The sequence below is a fragment of the Melopsittacus undulatus genome, chromosome 1 (assembly GCF_012275295.1).
Source record: "Melopsittacus undulatus isolate bMelUnd1 chromosome 1, bMelUnd1.mat.Z, whole genome shotgun sequence".
In the NCBI taxonomy this organism is placed as follows: Eukaryota; Metazoa; Chordata; class Aves; order Psittaciformes; family Psittaculidae; genus Melopsittacus; species Melopsittacus undulatus.
This window is the reverse complement of record NC_047527.1, coordinates 145,821,674-145,836,219: the sequence shown is the minus strand read 5'-3', so window position 1 is coordinate 145,836,219 and position 14,546 is coordinate 145,821,674. Positions and strand designations below refer to the sequence as shown.

Below are 14,546 nucleotides of genomic sequence, written 5' to 3'. Positions count from 1 at the left end.
GCTGTGACAGGGCCAGACTGTTACTGAACAGTAAAACTGGGATTAAACCGGGGTTAAGAAACTGTTACATCTGAAAGTACATCACAGGTGTTTACTACAGAGAAAAGGTTATTGTCTGACAGGGCACATCTTGAAAGCATGTTAACCCTAAATGAAGATCTCGGATACTTAGTTCTTGTGATATTTCCTACTTTTTCACTTGTTTTCACAATGACATTTTCCTAAGGGGGGGAGGAACCTGCAAAAAGTTAACAAAAAGGAGTGCAACTACTGATTCTGGAATATGAACAGACCTTCGTAACACTTTGGGATATTTAAGGTCCCCTGGATGTATTTTTAAATAAATTATGACTTTTAGATGCTTAAATGCCTTCAGAAATCTTGCAATTGGTTCTGTTGGCCTTACCTTTTTTCCCCACATATGATTATTTTATTCAGATAAATATAAGAGATATTTGTATCTAACTTATGGTGAGTTTTGAGTTTATTCTTATCTGGAATATAGTTCCAGAGTATATTCCTATCTGGAAGTACTTTTATTCCATATAGTATGTAAGTTCATCTATTCTCCTTCCATGAGCAGTCTCTTAAAAGAACAGAAAGGAGGATTTGTTGCATTCTTATAAAAATTACCCACAAAAGAGGAAGAAAATGGCAAAAAAGATAAATTGTACTTTACTGTCTTGAAAATTGACCCAAAATAAAATCTTTTCCCACTTCTACTATGCACTAGCCATAGAACAGCCTATGCTTTGCCTTTTGCCAGAATATTATGTGATCTATATATGCTGTATTATATTTTCCCTCTAGAAAGGATAAACACAAGCTTTATGACTCACTGTAGTTCCACCTGTGCATTAAACCAGCAGTGATGTTAGTTGTAAATACTGCAGCTTAAGCTTGTGTGTGCTATCCACACAGGGAGAAACCTGTGAATATGAAACATGCGGATATGAACAATGCTTGATTTATTCAGAGATAAGCTAACAGACACATCTAGGCTGGTTACTCTCATGTCTTACCTACCAATAAAGTATATATGATTTTCTTTCTGTTGTTTGAATGTTTGGCTTCAATCACTGAAATATTACTAGCTGTTATATGCTCAACTTCAGCCAAATGGTACAACAAACATTGATTTCTTCTTGTACAGATAACATTAACTCTTATCTGTTTTTTTTTCTACCAGGAGCTTCCAAGGAATTCATCCTCATGAGCTGTGTTTGACCTGGAAACTGAAAAACAGGAGGTGAGGTGGAAGACACAACCACAGGGATTCTGTTTAAAAGAATGTCCTTTTCAATTTATGTCTGCATGCACTGGAGTGAAAGAGCAATTCCGATTCTGCCCTGAAGGGGCAGATCAAATGTGTTGCGTGGGGACATGAGCTTTGCTCGGTTACACCAGTCTGACTCTAGCTTGATCTTCATGGGAAGTTCCTCTTCCCAATATGAATATATTCCAGCAACTTGTACATGAGTTACCCAAAATAATAATATTGTCATCATGGTCTATTCATAACAGAAACATTAAATCTACCCATCCATAGCTCAGCACACATAACTTAAGATTGTTTTTCAGGCGCTAAATTCATCATTTCAACTTCCATAATGATAGAAACCAATGATCTTCTGTGTCTGGAATTTCTGAAGGCTGCTTAAGTTCCAGACGAAGTTAGTTATTTGGTTACTTATTTCCTGCCGTGATTGTTTTATATATGAGGCAGCAGAAAGAGTACACATTCCTCACCTGAGGTATTTCACTCCTGTTTTCCTCAAATGCTTCCTGCCATCATGTAAAGGCACTTATACAAGAGCTCTGAGTACCCAACACCACTGCAAAACACTTCTGTACCAACTGAGGATTTTACCAGCTGCGACAAAAAAGCATTACTAGTGTTCACTTTCTAATTTAAGGAAGGAAAGCACAGCTCCACTAAGTGGCAGCACTAGGCACCATTATTGCCATCTTCACTGAATTATCCGTGTATTTGTGAGAGATTTAACATAAACTGCTACTTAAATTGCAACAATATGTATGTTATTTTTTTTTTGCTCATGGGGTTTGATTTCAGCATTCCCAGGACAGATGTACTTGGAGAACCTAAGAGTAACCTTACAAAATACTTTCACAGGTTCATATTGGACAGAAATTTCCACTTGAATATGAACTTTACATATAATAACATTAATTTACCAGTTGAAAAACACATCATATGGGTCCTCAGAAATTATACTGGATGGTCCTCAGAGCAGTTTCACAGCTTTTCTGCAGTGCCAAAGCAGTTCCAGACACGGATTCATCTTACACAAATTAGGCAGACCATATTTTACAAAATCCAGGCTGCTTTACTATTCACCTTATGTCTGTATCCAGAGCATAATGATAACCTGTTTCAGTTTGTGCATTAGGATGACTAAAATATATAGCTAAAACACAATTATAATGTCCAAAAGGCATGTTGCGTGCTTTACATACCACAGTAGTAGGGGTTAAACTGAGCTCCCACTTGTGTTAATCAGTGCATTTTAGATCACTAAAGCTGTCAACTAACGTGCCTAAAGCAGGAAAGTTTATATTCAATTGCCAAAGATGCCAAAGCTGTCAATAAGCATATCCTCACACATTGTAATTATAATCTTATGAAGTAATCTGTATTACCAATTTCAGTCATTCTTAAAAAGTCACTGATGGGATTGAATAGTAAGACATACCTAAGAGGTACTGAAGTCAAATCACAGCCTGTAACAAAGTTCCTAAGCAGATTCCAATGCTGCCCCAGCTGCATTCCTGAAAAGCTGTTATCTAAAAACGATGACTCCATGTGGCACGCTGGTTAGGTGCCTATACTGCTTTGTCTACAGGTTGAAGTCACTAAATCCTCAAAACAGAAAAACAAGAGCATGTGCCACTTATTTTTGTATGCTGTTTTGATTCTGGAAGACCAGCGTGAGGAAATCCCAGCCAACAATAGTTCTTCGGCTGCTGCCTGTGGTCCATTTTGAAACTCACTAAACAGATTTTCAGTGTCCCACCACAAAGTGTTTAGAGCATTTTTTTTACTTACAACTGATTAATTTTGTAACTGGGAAAGAAGATAACCCAAACCAGTCCTTTATTTTCATGCTGTGCAACTTAAAAGGTGAAGGTATGTCCCTAAAATGTATTACTCTTCCCAGAAAGGCAAAAGTGACCTTAGTATTACTGTTGCTTAGCATTGATACAGAAAACTTTTGCATGCAGCTCCACTATCTTCTTATGCCATATGAGTTAACTAAATTAAATCCTACATGCCAGCAATTCAGGAAAAGACCATCATTGGTTGCAATCTTTGTGTTCTTCAGTGACTTCTGTTGTATTCAGTCTCAAAGAGCACCGTGGGGATGAGCTTCATTTACACTGAAGTTAAAACAAATGTGTTTTACACCAAAGCCTAGTATGAATAAGAATTGAGTCTAGTGTTTTAGACAGGATAATCTATAACTTTTTTTCTTCAAAACTTCTTTCCAAGAGGGTAGGAACTAAACAAACAAAGCCACACGCTCCTCTTTTGATACACCCATGAAAGGTTATTTTTGGGCAAAATTGATTTTGAAGGCTACTAGAGTGGAATTAAAAAAAAAGATAAAAGAGTGTGGCTTTGCAGCTCAAGGAGGATTTATGATTAGAGGAGACACAGCACATCCTTTGCAGCTTTGCTTTCCACTGTTCCCCAGCAATGTTCTCCAGCTATTGTCCAGTCTGGCCTCTTATAGAAGAATGAACGCCAAGCCACAAGTGCCTTTATTGTCCATTGTGACAAAAAACTATGACTTTGCTGCCTCAAGGTGGGAAGGGATTATTATAGATTTGTAATGGCCTACGGGATTATGGAGTTTTGTTAGCATACCAACACAGACATCTGATGAATGTATAGAGGCTTCAGGTGGACTGCTGCCATGTTTTAACAGAAGATGAAGATCAATAATATGTATCATAGAATGGGTTCTGGTAAAAGCCACCTAAACTGACATCTTGGATGTACCCTGACCATCAGTACCTCATCTCACTGCTTTTTAGTAAGTACTGATTTTTCCTCCCTTCGTATGTGAAAGTGTCAAAGGAATGTAGCTTAGTATCACACGTGCCCTTTCCTTCCACTTCCTCCTCATGTACATGAACAATCACACAAAGAAGTTCAAGACCTGGATTTCAGGACCACATGCTTGCCACCACAAACTTCCCTGATGCAGGAGAGCCAGGGGCTTGTGGAACTGTGCTCCTTTGCACAATGAAATACAGTGCCAACTGTGGAAGGTCTCCTAAGAGTTGTCATAGTCACAGTTTCTGATTGCTACTGATTTGTCTTATACAAGATATGCTTACCATTTTTGTTGGAGAGTCTTCCACAGGTTGATATTTTCCCTCATAGAAACTCTTCCTCCACTAAAGCTTTCCCATCCTTCATATTGTTCTATGATCCCTCTTGAGGTGCTGTTTATGTAAGAAAACAGGTATGGTCAGCAAGGTGTGTGCTGACTGTGTATCTGAGGCGTGTTAATCTATCCTGGAATGTGCTAATGAAACATGCCTGAGATATTACAGTGATGAGCAGTAAAGAAGTGGGTGTGACATACTAAGAATGCCAGAGCATCTTACTATTTATTTGCTGTCAACACTTAATGCAGACCCAGCATATACTATTAAGAAATCATCTTTGCACTTGCATTTCATACCTATAATGCAGTAATTATACCTAGAAGGGAGGAATGTGTAAGTAGCATATACATGTCTCTCTGTTCAGATGTTTTCTACAGCAAGGAATAAGATCACATGCTTTCAAGGCAGGGCTGCTCTTAGGGTAGCCTAGGAGAGCATGGGGGCTTTGGTTCCCCACATTTATGAGGAGAACCTCAAGTTTTAAGCATGTACCCTGAGAAATTGAGCAAAAGCAATGGAAGGACCTGAATGCAGCAGTCAGAAAGGGGAAGAACCTGGAAGAGCAACTACTTACATCAGTTGACTTTCACTAGTGCCTCTTTCCATCCACTCTGGTAAAATACATCCTCTACAAAGCAAGTTATTTGTAATAGACAGTCCACACAATGCCATAACAAAGTGATTTTATTGACATTCCTCTATAATGATATGGTTGAATAGAAAGCACAGCCTGAGTATCATGTGACATTTTTCTGTCAATAGAAGCAAAATCAGTCCAATAATGAGGACCTTTCCTGCCATTGACTTTACGTAGTCTTTAACAAAAACCATAACAGACATCTCTGTTAGATAAATCGGAAGCTGCAGGGAATTTGACTAATGGTAACATTATTTACTATACCTAGTATCTACTATCTACAGGCATCTGTTTTTCTACTAGAACAAAGGAACTACATGACTCACTAGAGAGAAAGGAACAATCCAATCTTTTGGACCTTGTGGTAACTGGAAATCTTCTCCCAGATTTAGTATATTGCAATAATTTTTGTTTTAATATTGAACACTGAGGTACAGCAAGAATAATAATCAAAAAGCACCGCATTTGTCATAGAAAGATCTGTTGGTCGGCATTGGACTGAAAGTGTTTAATCTTGACTGGGAAGCTCTATTAGTATTACTATGGAGACAGGGCAAATTATTATTTCAACAGAAATGAAACAAATCTCCAGTCAAATTCATCCTTCTGGAATTCCACAGACTGTCACAGGATTAACAGTGAAGGATGAATTTAACTCATCCTCTGCAGGTATATTTTAGCCTATTTCTTACTTGATTTTCATGTCCAAATTCAGTATCCCATTGTTTTCAACTAGAGGTATGTCAACTATTTGTTACAGTGAAACTAGAACAAAACACAAACCCAACAAACACCCCCCTTCCCACAGGCTGTCTCTCAGACTAGACTAAGAACTCAAACCTCAGCTACAGTGCACGGGCACTTGAGCAATCTGGGTGAAAAAAGTCCTTTGTGTCAGACCTGTACAAAACGCATGATTTCTCTGTTAGATGTACTTTGGACCACTCACTTCTTGCCTTGTGATAGCCACAGATGTCCCTGGAATATAAAAGTCAAGTTCTGAATATGTGCAGCTACATGATTTAAACTGAATGCTCACATAACATACTGCAGACTGAAGTGACAGCATCTGCGAGGTTTAGACCTGACGTAATTAACAGTAAGGTACAGTTGGTTGTACTGGATAAAATCCTGCATAGCTTATGAGGTTGAACAGTCAGGGAGACTACGTCAAGGTGGAAGAGCTACCAGTGATTTAAAATACCTATTTTCATCCTCATGCCTTCAGCTTAATGCTAGTACAGCAACAGGATTTTATACAGAAAAATATCCCTTTCCCTCCCTCTACCCTTAATGCCATCACAACAGTCACCTGGAGAAACATATGGACCCTCTGAAACCAAGTGTATAAATTATCACTATTCATTGCTCCCATCAAAAACTGAAATCCACAAAAGCTGTCAGTTTGCCTATTCCATTTTTCACTTACATTTTAAAATCTATTGATGTTGATGTTGTTTCTTAATCTAGCCACCACCGTGTTTAAAGGGAACTGAGCTGAACAGGTTATTTTACTGTAAATCTGCCCTATGGAATATCTTCCAGACTTTCCTGTGGGAAAACAATGAAACAAGAAATTCTGTAATTAACAGTCAGTGTTTTACAAATGAAAACGCAGACCTGGGGAAGGCACAGATGATTAAATGAGTAACAGCATCTGAACTGAAAGCTGAACAAGGAAGAGTATATACCTTGCATATGCATAACAACAACAAAGCCAATTAACTGCGTAATGGGCAGGTTAAATAGCAGGTCAAGGAAGAAAGGATTCCTCCCTCTCTCCTGTTAGCACCACTTGCTGCCTCACATTAACACTGCAGTGCCACCTGGATGCATGGCTTCCATTCACTCCAGACTGAGGCCTGATTCTGCCCATGATATGATGCAATGAATGGAGAAAAACAGTGTGGAGGAAATGCATCAGGATATCCTAGAGATGATGTCAGTGTTTGAAAATCTATTGGGGTAGGGTATCTGGGGAAGAGAGAGGAACGGACTGGAATGGTACAATGCAAGTAAAGCTGATCATGGCATTTTCTCTTCTATAAAAAAATGAAAATAAGTCAACTGTCTTCCTCTATTCCTGACTTTAGATCCAAAAACATTTGCAAGGAAATCTGCATGACCTTGTCACTTTGATGTCGCCACAGTCACCTAAGAAAGTAACCTTCAAAAAATACTCAGCTGCATGCTGGAAAGACAGCTTGGACCAAGGATCTTGATAGGAAGCAGCTAGCTATGCTGAATGCTTCCCAGAGCAGGAATACATGAAGTGCTCGAGATGGTACCTGCCAAACACCATGGAGATGCATAACACCTAATCCAGTGTAGTGTGTGGCGAGTGCCAGAACATGTGAAGAAGAATTTCAGGAGAAAGCTTTCCTTGTTTCAATCAGTGGGGTTTGATGCTGTCTCTGAAATACAAACATCTTTTATTATGCTACAAAAAATAGTTTCCCTTTTCTCTTAATAAAATATAGCTTTTCAAGACTTAAAAAATTTCACTATACACTGTGTAAAGATTGGAGATTTTGTTTTCCTTTTTTGCTATGTTACTGAGACAGCTCTTGATGCACTATTTGCCTTGGCCAAACATGGACCAAGCAGTTGGATACTTCTCTTTTCCTCTATTTTTGGAAGACATCCAACTTTTGACATAGTGCAGGTGACTTTATAACATCACCAGGCAAGAAAATAAGAACCATACAGGACTTGCTGGATTTTGGGGCCCAGTGGTGAAGAGGCAGAAATGAATACACTGGAAGATTTGGTTGTTCAGTCTCTCCTGGTGTGACTTGCTCTGATGTAACTCGTGCACATTACTATTACTCTTCAGAAAGAAGTGTAAGATTTCCATCTCTGCTGTGCAGTGGGGGTGGTCATGTGGAACAGAAGCCTGAGAGTTTGTGTGTGGAAATCATGAGCATCATTTTCAGTGTCTGGTGCCATGATGCTGGCCTGTAGCAGCAGCCTCTGTACACAACTGGAATACGACTGCTCAGTAAGAATAACAACGTACTATAAAACAGATTCTCAGTAAAAGCCATACAGTAAATTTGTATAAAAGTGGCTGAAATGTCACAGAAATGGAATGAATGGGGCAATTTAAATATCCCAAATACTTTATATATCATTAACAAAAGCTACTATTTCTGCTTAGAAACGTGTTTTCAGGTCCACCACCTTTCAAATACCTATTGACCTAAGAATAAAAGTGGGAGAATGATCTACAACTCTCAGAATGCAGTTTTTCAAGTGCGATGAGTTTCTGTATAACCACCATAAAAACATGTGGGAAAGCAGCGTCCAGTTCTTTTCTCTGGAGAGAAAACTTACGGGAATTACATGTGTCAGACATTGAACTGATCTGATTTTACAGTTTTTCTGAAGCATAGTTAACACAGAACTACCAGTAACAAGCCCCCAGGGGGGGTGTGGTATTTCATGTGAGCTGCTAGATACTATGATGTTACCTTCTCACTTACCTTCACTCACCCTTCACAAGTCTCTCACTTCATATTTCATGCATCCTTTAACATAGTGTCAGAAGATACTTTGTATTCCTTTTCCCAGTTAAGACAAACACTTTCAATCTGAGATTAGCCTTGGAAAACAAGGGCAGCAAAGATTAATAAATAAAACACAATCAGAGCAGTGAGGTCAGTTGTAACAGCCTCAGCAAAACCCATCCGAAGACAAGCCTTCTGCTGTTTACCTCTCACTCCCTGGTTTCAGAGCTGGAATGCAAAGTACACCAAACTGAAGAGGGTTATGCCTGCCCTAACAAGAGCTAGATCTTTAGTTCAGGGGTACCTAGCTTGACCAGAGGGCCTTTCGGCTTACTCCAAGGGGGAGTGCAACAAAGTCTCAACCCAAAGAGAGTTACAGTCCCCTTCAACCCCGACTAGCACCCTCATTCACTGCAGCTTCTCATTCAACAGACCCTAGACTAAAACCTCTGTCTATGACCACACTTGAGGGTACGGAGATTTCCACTGGACAAGAAAAGAAAAACAACAGAAGTGAAAACTGCCCCCAGCAACCACAGATTAGCCCAGCTTCACAGAAAATAAATGGCTTCTGACACAGGGGATGGGATTGTCTAGACTTCTCATTTGGAAAGGAGCATTTTAAACATCAGAAAACAGAGACCTGGTAAACAGAACCCAAGGGTATTCGTCAGAGTAGAACATTCTTCTTATTTCTCCTTTTCCACGTAATATACAATACTAAGGTAAAGGAGCCTTATCCTTTATGCTACATAATAAAACATCCATCTTGAATGTGCACAACCTTGTGCTTCTTATGTGGTAAACATTACAATGGAGATGCCCCTCCCAATATCTCTGAAGTGCAAGTTCTCTCCAGTGCTGGCAGATACCAATCATAACAATCGCTGTTATGCTTTGCATTGCGTTACAGGTTGGTTATTTTAGTTTCTGAAGGTCTGATCTGCACCATGTGTCTGGGCCAGTTCCAGCTGATGCAAGTGATGTGGATCATGAGTTCATCTATAAAAATGTCAGTTTTGCTCATAGGTGTCTCTCAGATGGACAATACATACAGAGGAAAACAAGGATGGATGATGATATATTTGACCAGCTCCTAGTACTGGATTCAACGGTCAAGAAGTAAGCTGGGCTGTGAACTGATTTAGAAGATGTAGCCATATAAAAGCTTGGAATGCCTGATGAGGGTTTTTTTATTTTTTAATCAACGTAGGTGGAAGTAAACATTTATTAACATTTGGTCAAGTGTAGTGTAACTTGCATTTGTATTTTCATTGTTATTAATGGAGGTATGTAGAGATATACAGAAACCTTGAGACAGTTGGTTTTCTATTGCATACAGACTAGCAGTCCATTGGAAACAGGATGAAAGCATGAAGGTTAGATCTTAGAGGGAGGCAGTTCTTCATGCACAGCTTTTGTTAATCTTGATTTTGTTTGTTTGTTTTTCAAAACTAAAAACATGGGAAACCAAGATCAAATGATGGTGGATAGGAAAGGTGACATCATCAGCCAGAAAAACACCAGAAGTGCCTGAACCCCCTCATTCAAGTCCAAAGGTGCTAGTTTCTTCAACAGCTGTCAGCAGCTTTTCATACAGCATAGAATACGAGGGGTAAGGTGGAAGATCCAAACGGTTGAAACATGTGTGTGCCCTGCAAAAGGAAAATATGCCTCAGGTTAAGTTTAATCTAAATAACTTGAGAAAGTAAGAACAGAGAAAACAAGTTCCTACTGGGACTCAAAACATTCAAGTTCACTCAAGAGAGAAAAAGAAATTCTATTACAACGAATTCTGCCAAAATTTGAGATACTGCAATGCACGTGCACATACACATGAACATTTCAAAGAGAACCTAAGTATCAACATAACATCATTCTCTGCTATCTCTGCATTCAACGTTTGCAGGAATCTTGTAGGGATCTTCATATAAAGAACACTGGAAGTCACTGAGGAGATAGGGTCTAGGCCCAGATAGAGAGAAAACTCCACTATTTTGGTTGCTTTGAGTTTTTCCCCCCAAAAAAATACAACTCATCTGCACATCCAGCATGAGCAGCCGGTAAGTTTTGCACGGGTGGACAAGCACAATGTGATGAACTCTACTGCCAGAATGGGCTCAGTGTGTGTTTATAGTGAGGCAGGGCTGACTGGTGAAAGATCATTCAGTGATCTGCTAAGGAAGGAAGGTTGTTGCAAATGCTCCTATAAGTCAGCTGCTGGCCATCTGCTGCAAGGCTGGCCTTTAGATGTTATTTATTTGTAATAGCCAAGGTAAAAGCAAAACGTTTTGTGCAGAGCAAGCTGCCAACCTGATGACCCTCTTTGCCCACAGTTCCATCATTGTATTTACCCCGAGTTGGCAGCACCTTCACAAGAAGCCATGGAACAGGTTCCACGCATGTCTCCACCTTGTTTCAGCTTTTCTGGTAGCAGCAATCAGACCCAGATGCAGGCTGCACTGTGTGAGGAGCTATATAAATGTGGAGCGAAGCAACAGTCCCTGCCACAACAGTTCATCCATTTCAACTGATTGAAAAACCATAAAGCTCATTCAGCAAACAGCAGGGGCACGTTTTCATTGAAATGGCCTCATTTCATTCAGTCAGCTTGCAGTTCTACAGGATCCTACAAATATTTCTGTTTCCTCTTGCTTCCTGGAATGAATGTGAATTGACTAAGCCCTACAGAGGGAAATGTAGGCTCAGTGGCTAACAATGTCTAAGCTTCTGACCCCTTGTATTTGTAAAAGCTGTGAAGTTGTTTCACTTTCAGCTTTTCTGTTTCATATTTTAATTCAATGTTATTTCTTCCAAACTGAAGTAGAAGAGCTACCTTGGAGAAACTATTTGAAACCATGCTAGTCATCCCTTAGGCCACCCACAGAGTGAGAAAAACATGATACTGATACATGGGCTGGCCTGAGACTTGCAGATTCAGAGGGAGAGTTTTATCAAGCACCAATGGTGAATCATTAAAAGCAATCAGGCAACTGAAATAGCCAGGAGCACGTAATCTTCACTGCAACACAGCATTTCAATTAGGAGAGCTTTTACCATCCTTTTCCCTTTCTGAATGATTTGTTAGCTGGTCACTCTCTCAGAGTGTACAATAAACACAGAATTTGTGGGAATGAGCTGGGCACACTTGAATCAGTGAAAAAGGAACATTAATAAAGCCATTACTGAATGCATCTCTTGAAATTAAACATGGCAGCTCATGTGTCTCACCCATGAATAGCCCTGCACTGTTTATCTCAGCAACCTTTGGCAGCACAAGTTGTTTCTGCAATTGCCAATACATATCAAGCACTGGGAGTTATTAACTGAAGGGTTCTTGCAGTCCCTTCAGACTGTGTTTATTATAGGCAAGACAGTGCCATTCAGAGACAGTCTTGAGGAGTTCAGCTGCCTGGCTCCAGAACTGGGAGTCCCTCCCAACCCAAACCATTCCATGATTCTATGGTGGCTCAGGTGTGGATTCTGCTAATGTAACCTTGCTGAACCTAAAGTAATATATCTGTACGGTACTTAACCATGGCACATTTTACTATATGAGACCACAGCATCTCAGACACTGCTGTCACACATCCTATTGTGCAGTGCAGACGTAGCTGCAGCCACTGACTGGTGTTTACATTCTTGCTTAGAAGGTCTTAAAAGGTTTACTTACAGCCTCTCAAGGAATTTATTATGGGGAGCAACTATGACAAAGAAAGGAAGAAAAAGTTACCACGTTTAGAGACTGCAGCACTTTGCCAAGCAGCGCTCTCCTGTTCGACAACTTCCTAGAAAAAAACCTTTTCACCCCCAAAAAAGGCAGTGAGTGTGTACAGAACCCCCTCCTACCTTATTTATAGATGAAACTTATCAACTAACATAAGGCTTGCATTCGAACATAGCCATGCCTGTCAGGCAGAAACTGGGCATTTCTCCTTTTCATCTTGCTTTCTTTAGAAGAAAGAAGAAGAAACGACAGACCCTTCTTTGATCAACCTCAGGATCCACAGGTATCAGCTTTTGTTCCTTTTACACTTACATGCTGCCTGGGAACCACTGCTTAATAGGTGAATATAGATTCATAGCTGGTATTTCTATTGTATATGAGGAAAGAGAAGAGGGATGGGAGATAAGGAATGATAAAGGACACTAAAGCATACACAGTCCAATAGGAAGGATAGAAATTATGAGAACGAAGTTATCTGTAGTCACACAATCATTTTTTAATTGCTATATGGGATTCTGGTGTGATTAAATACCTGATCACCTAATAGATAGGGACAGAATTCTCTTACAAAAGATCAGATATTTACTAGCACTTGTAATCTTTATCATACACCACCTGCAGACCCAATGGTGGTGATCACTTACATTATTCTGCTGAATGAAAATCTTATTTGATGAAAGGGTGGCTGCAGCTCAGCACTGCTGGAAAAGTGACCTCATTGTGTCAAATGTGATTATTTGACTCGCTGGGATTCACACTGAGGTACTTACTTCATTGATACTCAAACAGATATAACCTTGGAGCTGACAGGGGTTTTGGGCAGGGGAGGAGCACAAAAACAAAAGATGGGCAGTGGCATTTCTAGGCACTTAACACTTCTGCAGGCTGAGGATTTAAGAAAAGGGAACTGTTGCCTCCCATAGCTGCAATAGAAAACACTGCTGGTTCTTTGCACTGGTTTGTTCTGGGCCAGGAGTTCTGCTCCCACAATATCAGAGGAAGCTGTGTCTGTTCATTAGTGTTTGGTGGGGAACAAGGAATAAGTTCTTATGGCCCTTGCATGACCCAGGAAACCCGAAGAGAGGCTTCCTGCCTCAGAAGAAGCTATAGCTGGAAGAATTCTCCATCCATCCCTACTCAGGCAACCAGTTACAAAAAGTAAAATATGCAACTCCCTTATTTTGGGACAAAGCTTTGCATATCAGATAGATAGAGCAAAACTCTACCTTGATGAACAAATTTACACTGACAGATCTGTAAATCTGGCAGTCTCTTTTGGAACCTGACTTAGCATTTTAGGGTCAAGAGATCTGGGATTATAACACGTCTCTGAGCTGTACTTCTAACATGGGCGGTCATGTACTAACATGGGTGGTACATGAACATGTACTTCTAACACTGACTTTCTAACATGGGTGGTCTCAGAGTAAACATAAATAGGAATAATGTGTCTGGTACCCATGCACACTCCAGAAATAAACTACTGGTGTAATCCAACTCTTATTTGTATTAGATTAACATATTACACCACCATCACCCTGTTCATGTAGGGAAACTGGTACTGATTAAAAAGTCCACCAATTTAGAATGAAGGTACCAGATTTTCAACTTCACTGAGAAGGTCCTGCACCCTCAGTGCTTTCCAGAAGCACTCTGGCATTATAGTGCTGCAATTGAGACATTTACACCATGCCTCTTTTCTGGGAGTGCCACGGTGCTGCCACAAGTGCAAATAGTGGCTGGTTTCATCACATCTTTGCTTACTATAAGCAAATGGCAGTTGCATGCTCCATTGCCAAAGTGTAAGGACAAGAGGTATAGGAGAGCTGTCTCACTGCTTTAGACATCTGGAGCAGCAGTGAGATAATACAAAAAGAGTCTTGAACTCTCTCAGTAGAGCTAAAAATTATCTCGATGCTTTGTAAAACAGCTGGAAACCCAAAAGCCAGGTTAACCTATCCCCAGTGACCTGCCAGCTATCTGCATGTCATGGAAGCCAAATGCATCAGCTTTATGCAAGATTCCATAACAACCCTCACAGCATCGCATTTATTGGGTCATGGTCTAAGAACTAAGCCAGTAATTAAGAGGTACAATCCACACCTAAGCACATAAATGACTGCATCTAATGATTGCTAAAACACAAGAAAGCTGTTTGGCTGGGGTTTTTCCTAGGACTTTGAAAGCATGGAGCAAAGGTAACCCTCACTGTGAAACTGCAGGAATTGTTAGAGGAAGAAGGGAACTTATTGTG

General features: G+C 40.0%; 1 protein-coding gene across 1 annotated transcript in view; it reads right to left on the bottom strand.

Annotated features, from left to right (window-relative positions):
- Positions 1 to 5,085: 5,085 nt before the first annotated feature.
- Positions 5,086 to 14,546, bottom strand: part of HECW1 (HECT, C2 and WW domain containing E3 ubiquitin protein ligase 1) — a 248,112-nt gene continuing 238,651 nt past the window's right edge. Inside the window, exon 28 of the mRNA XM_034062430.1 lies at positions 5,086 to 10,220. Within this exon, the coding sequence (XP_033918321.1) occupies positions 10,109 to 10,220 (112 nt within the window). The 3' untranslated portion in view covers positions 5,086 to 10,108. The remainder of the gene's footprint in view (positions 10,221 to 14,546) is intronic.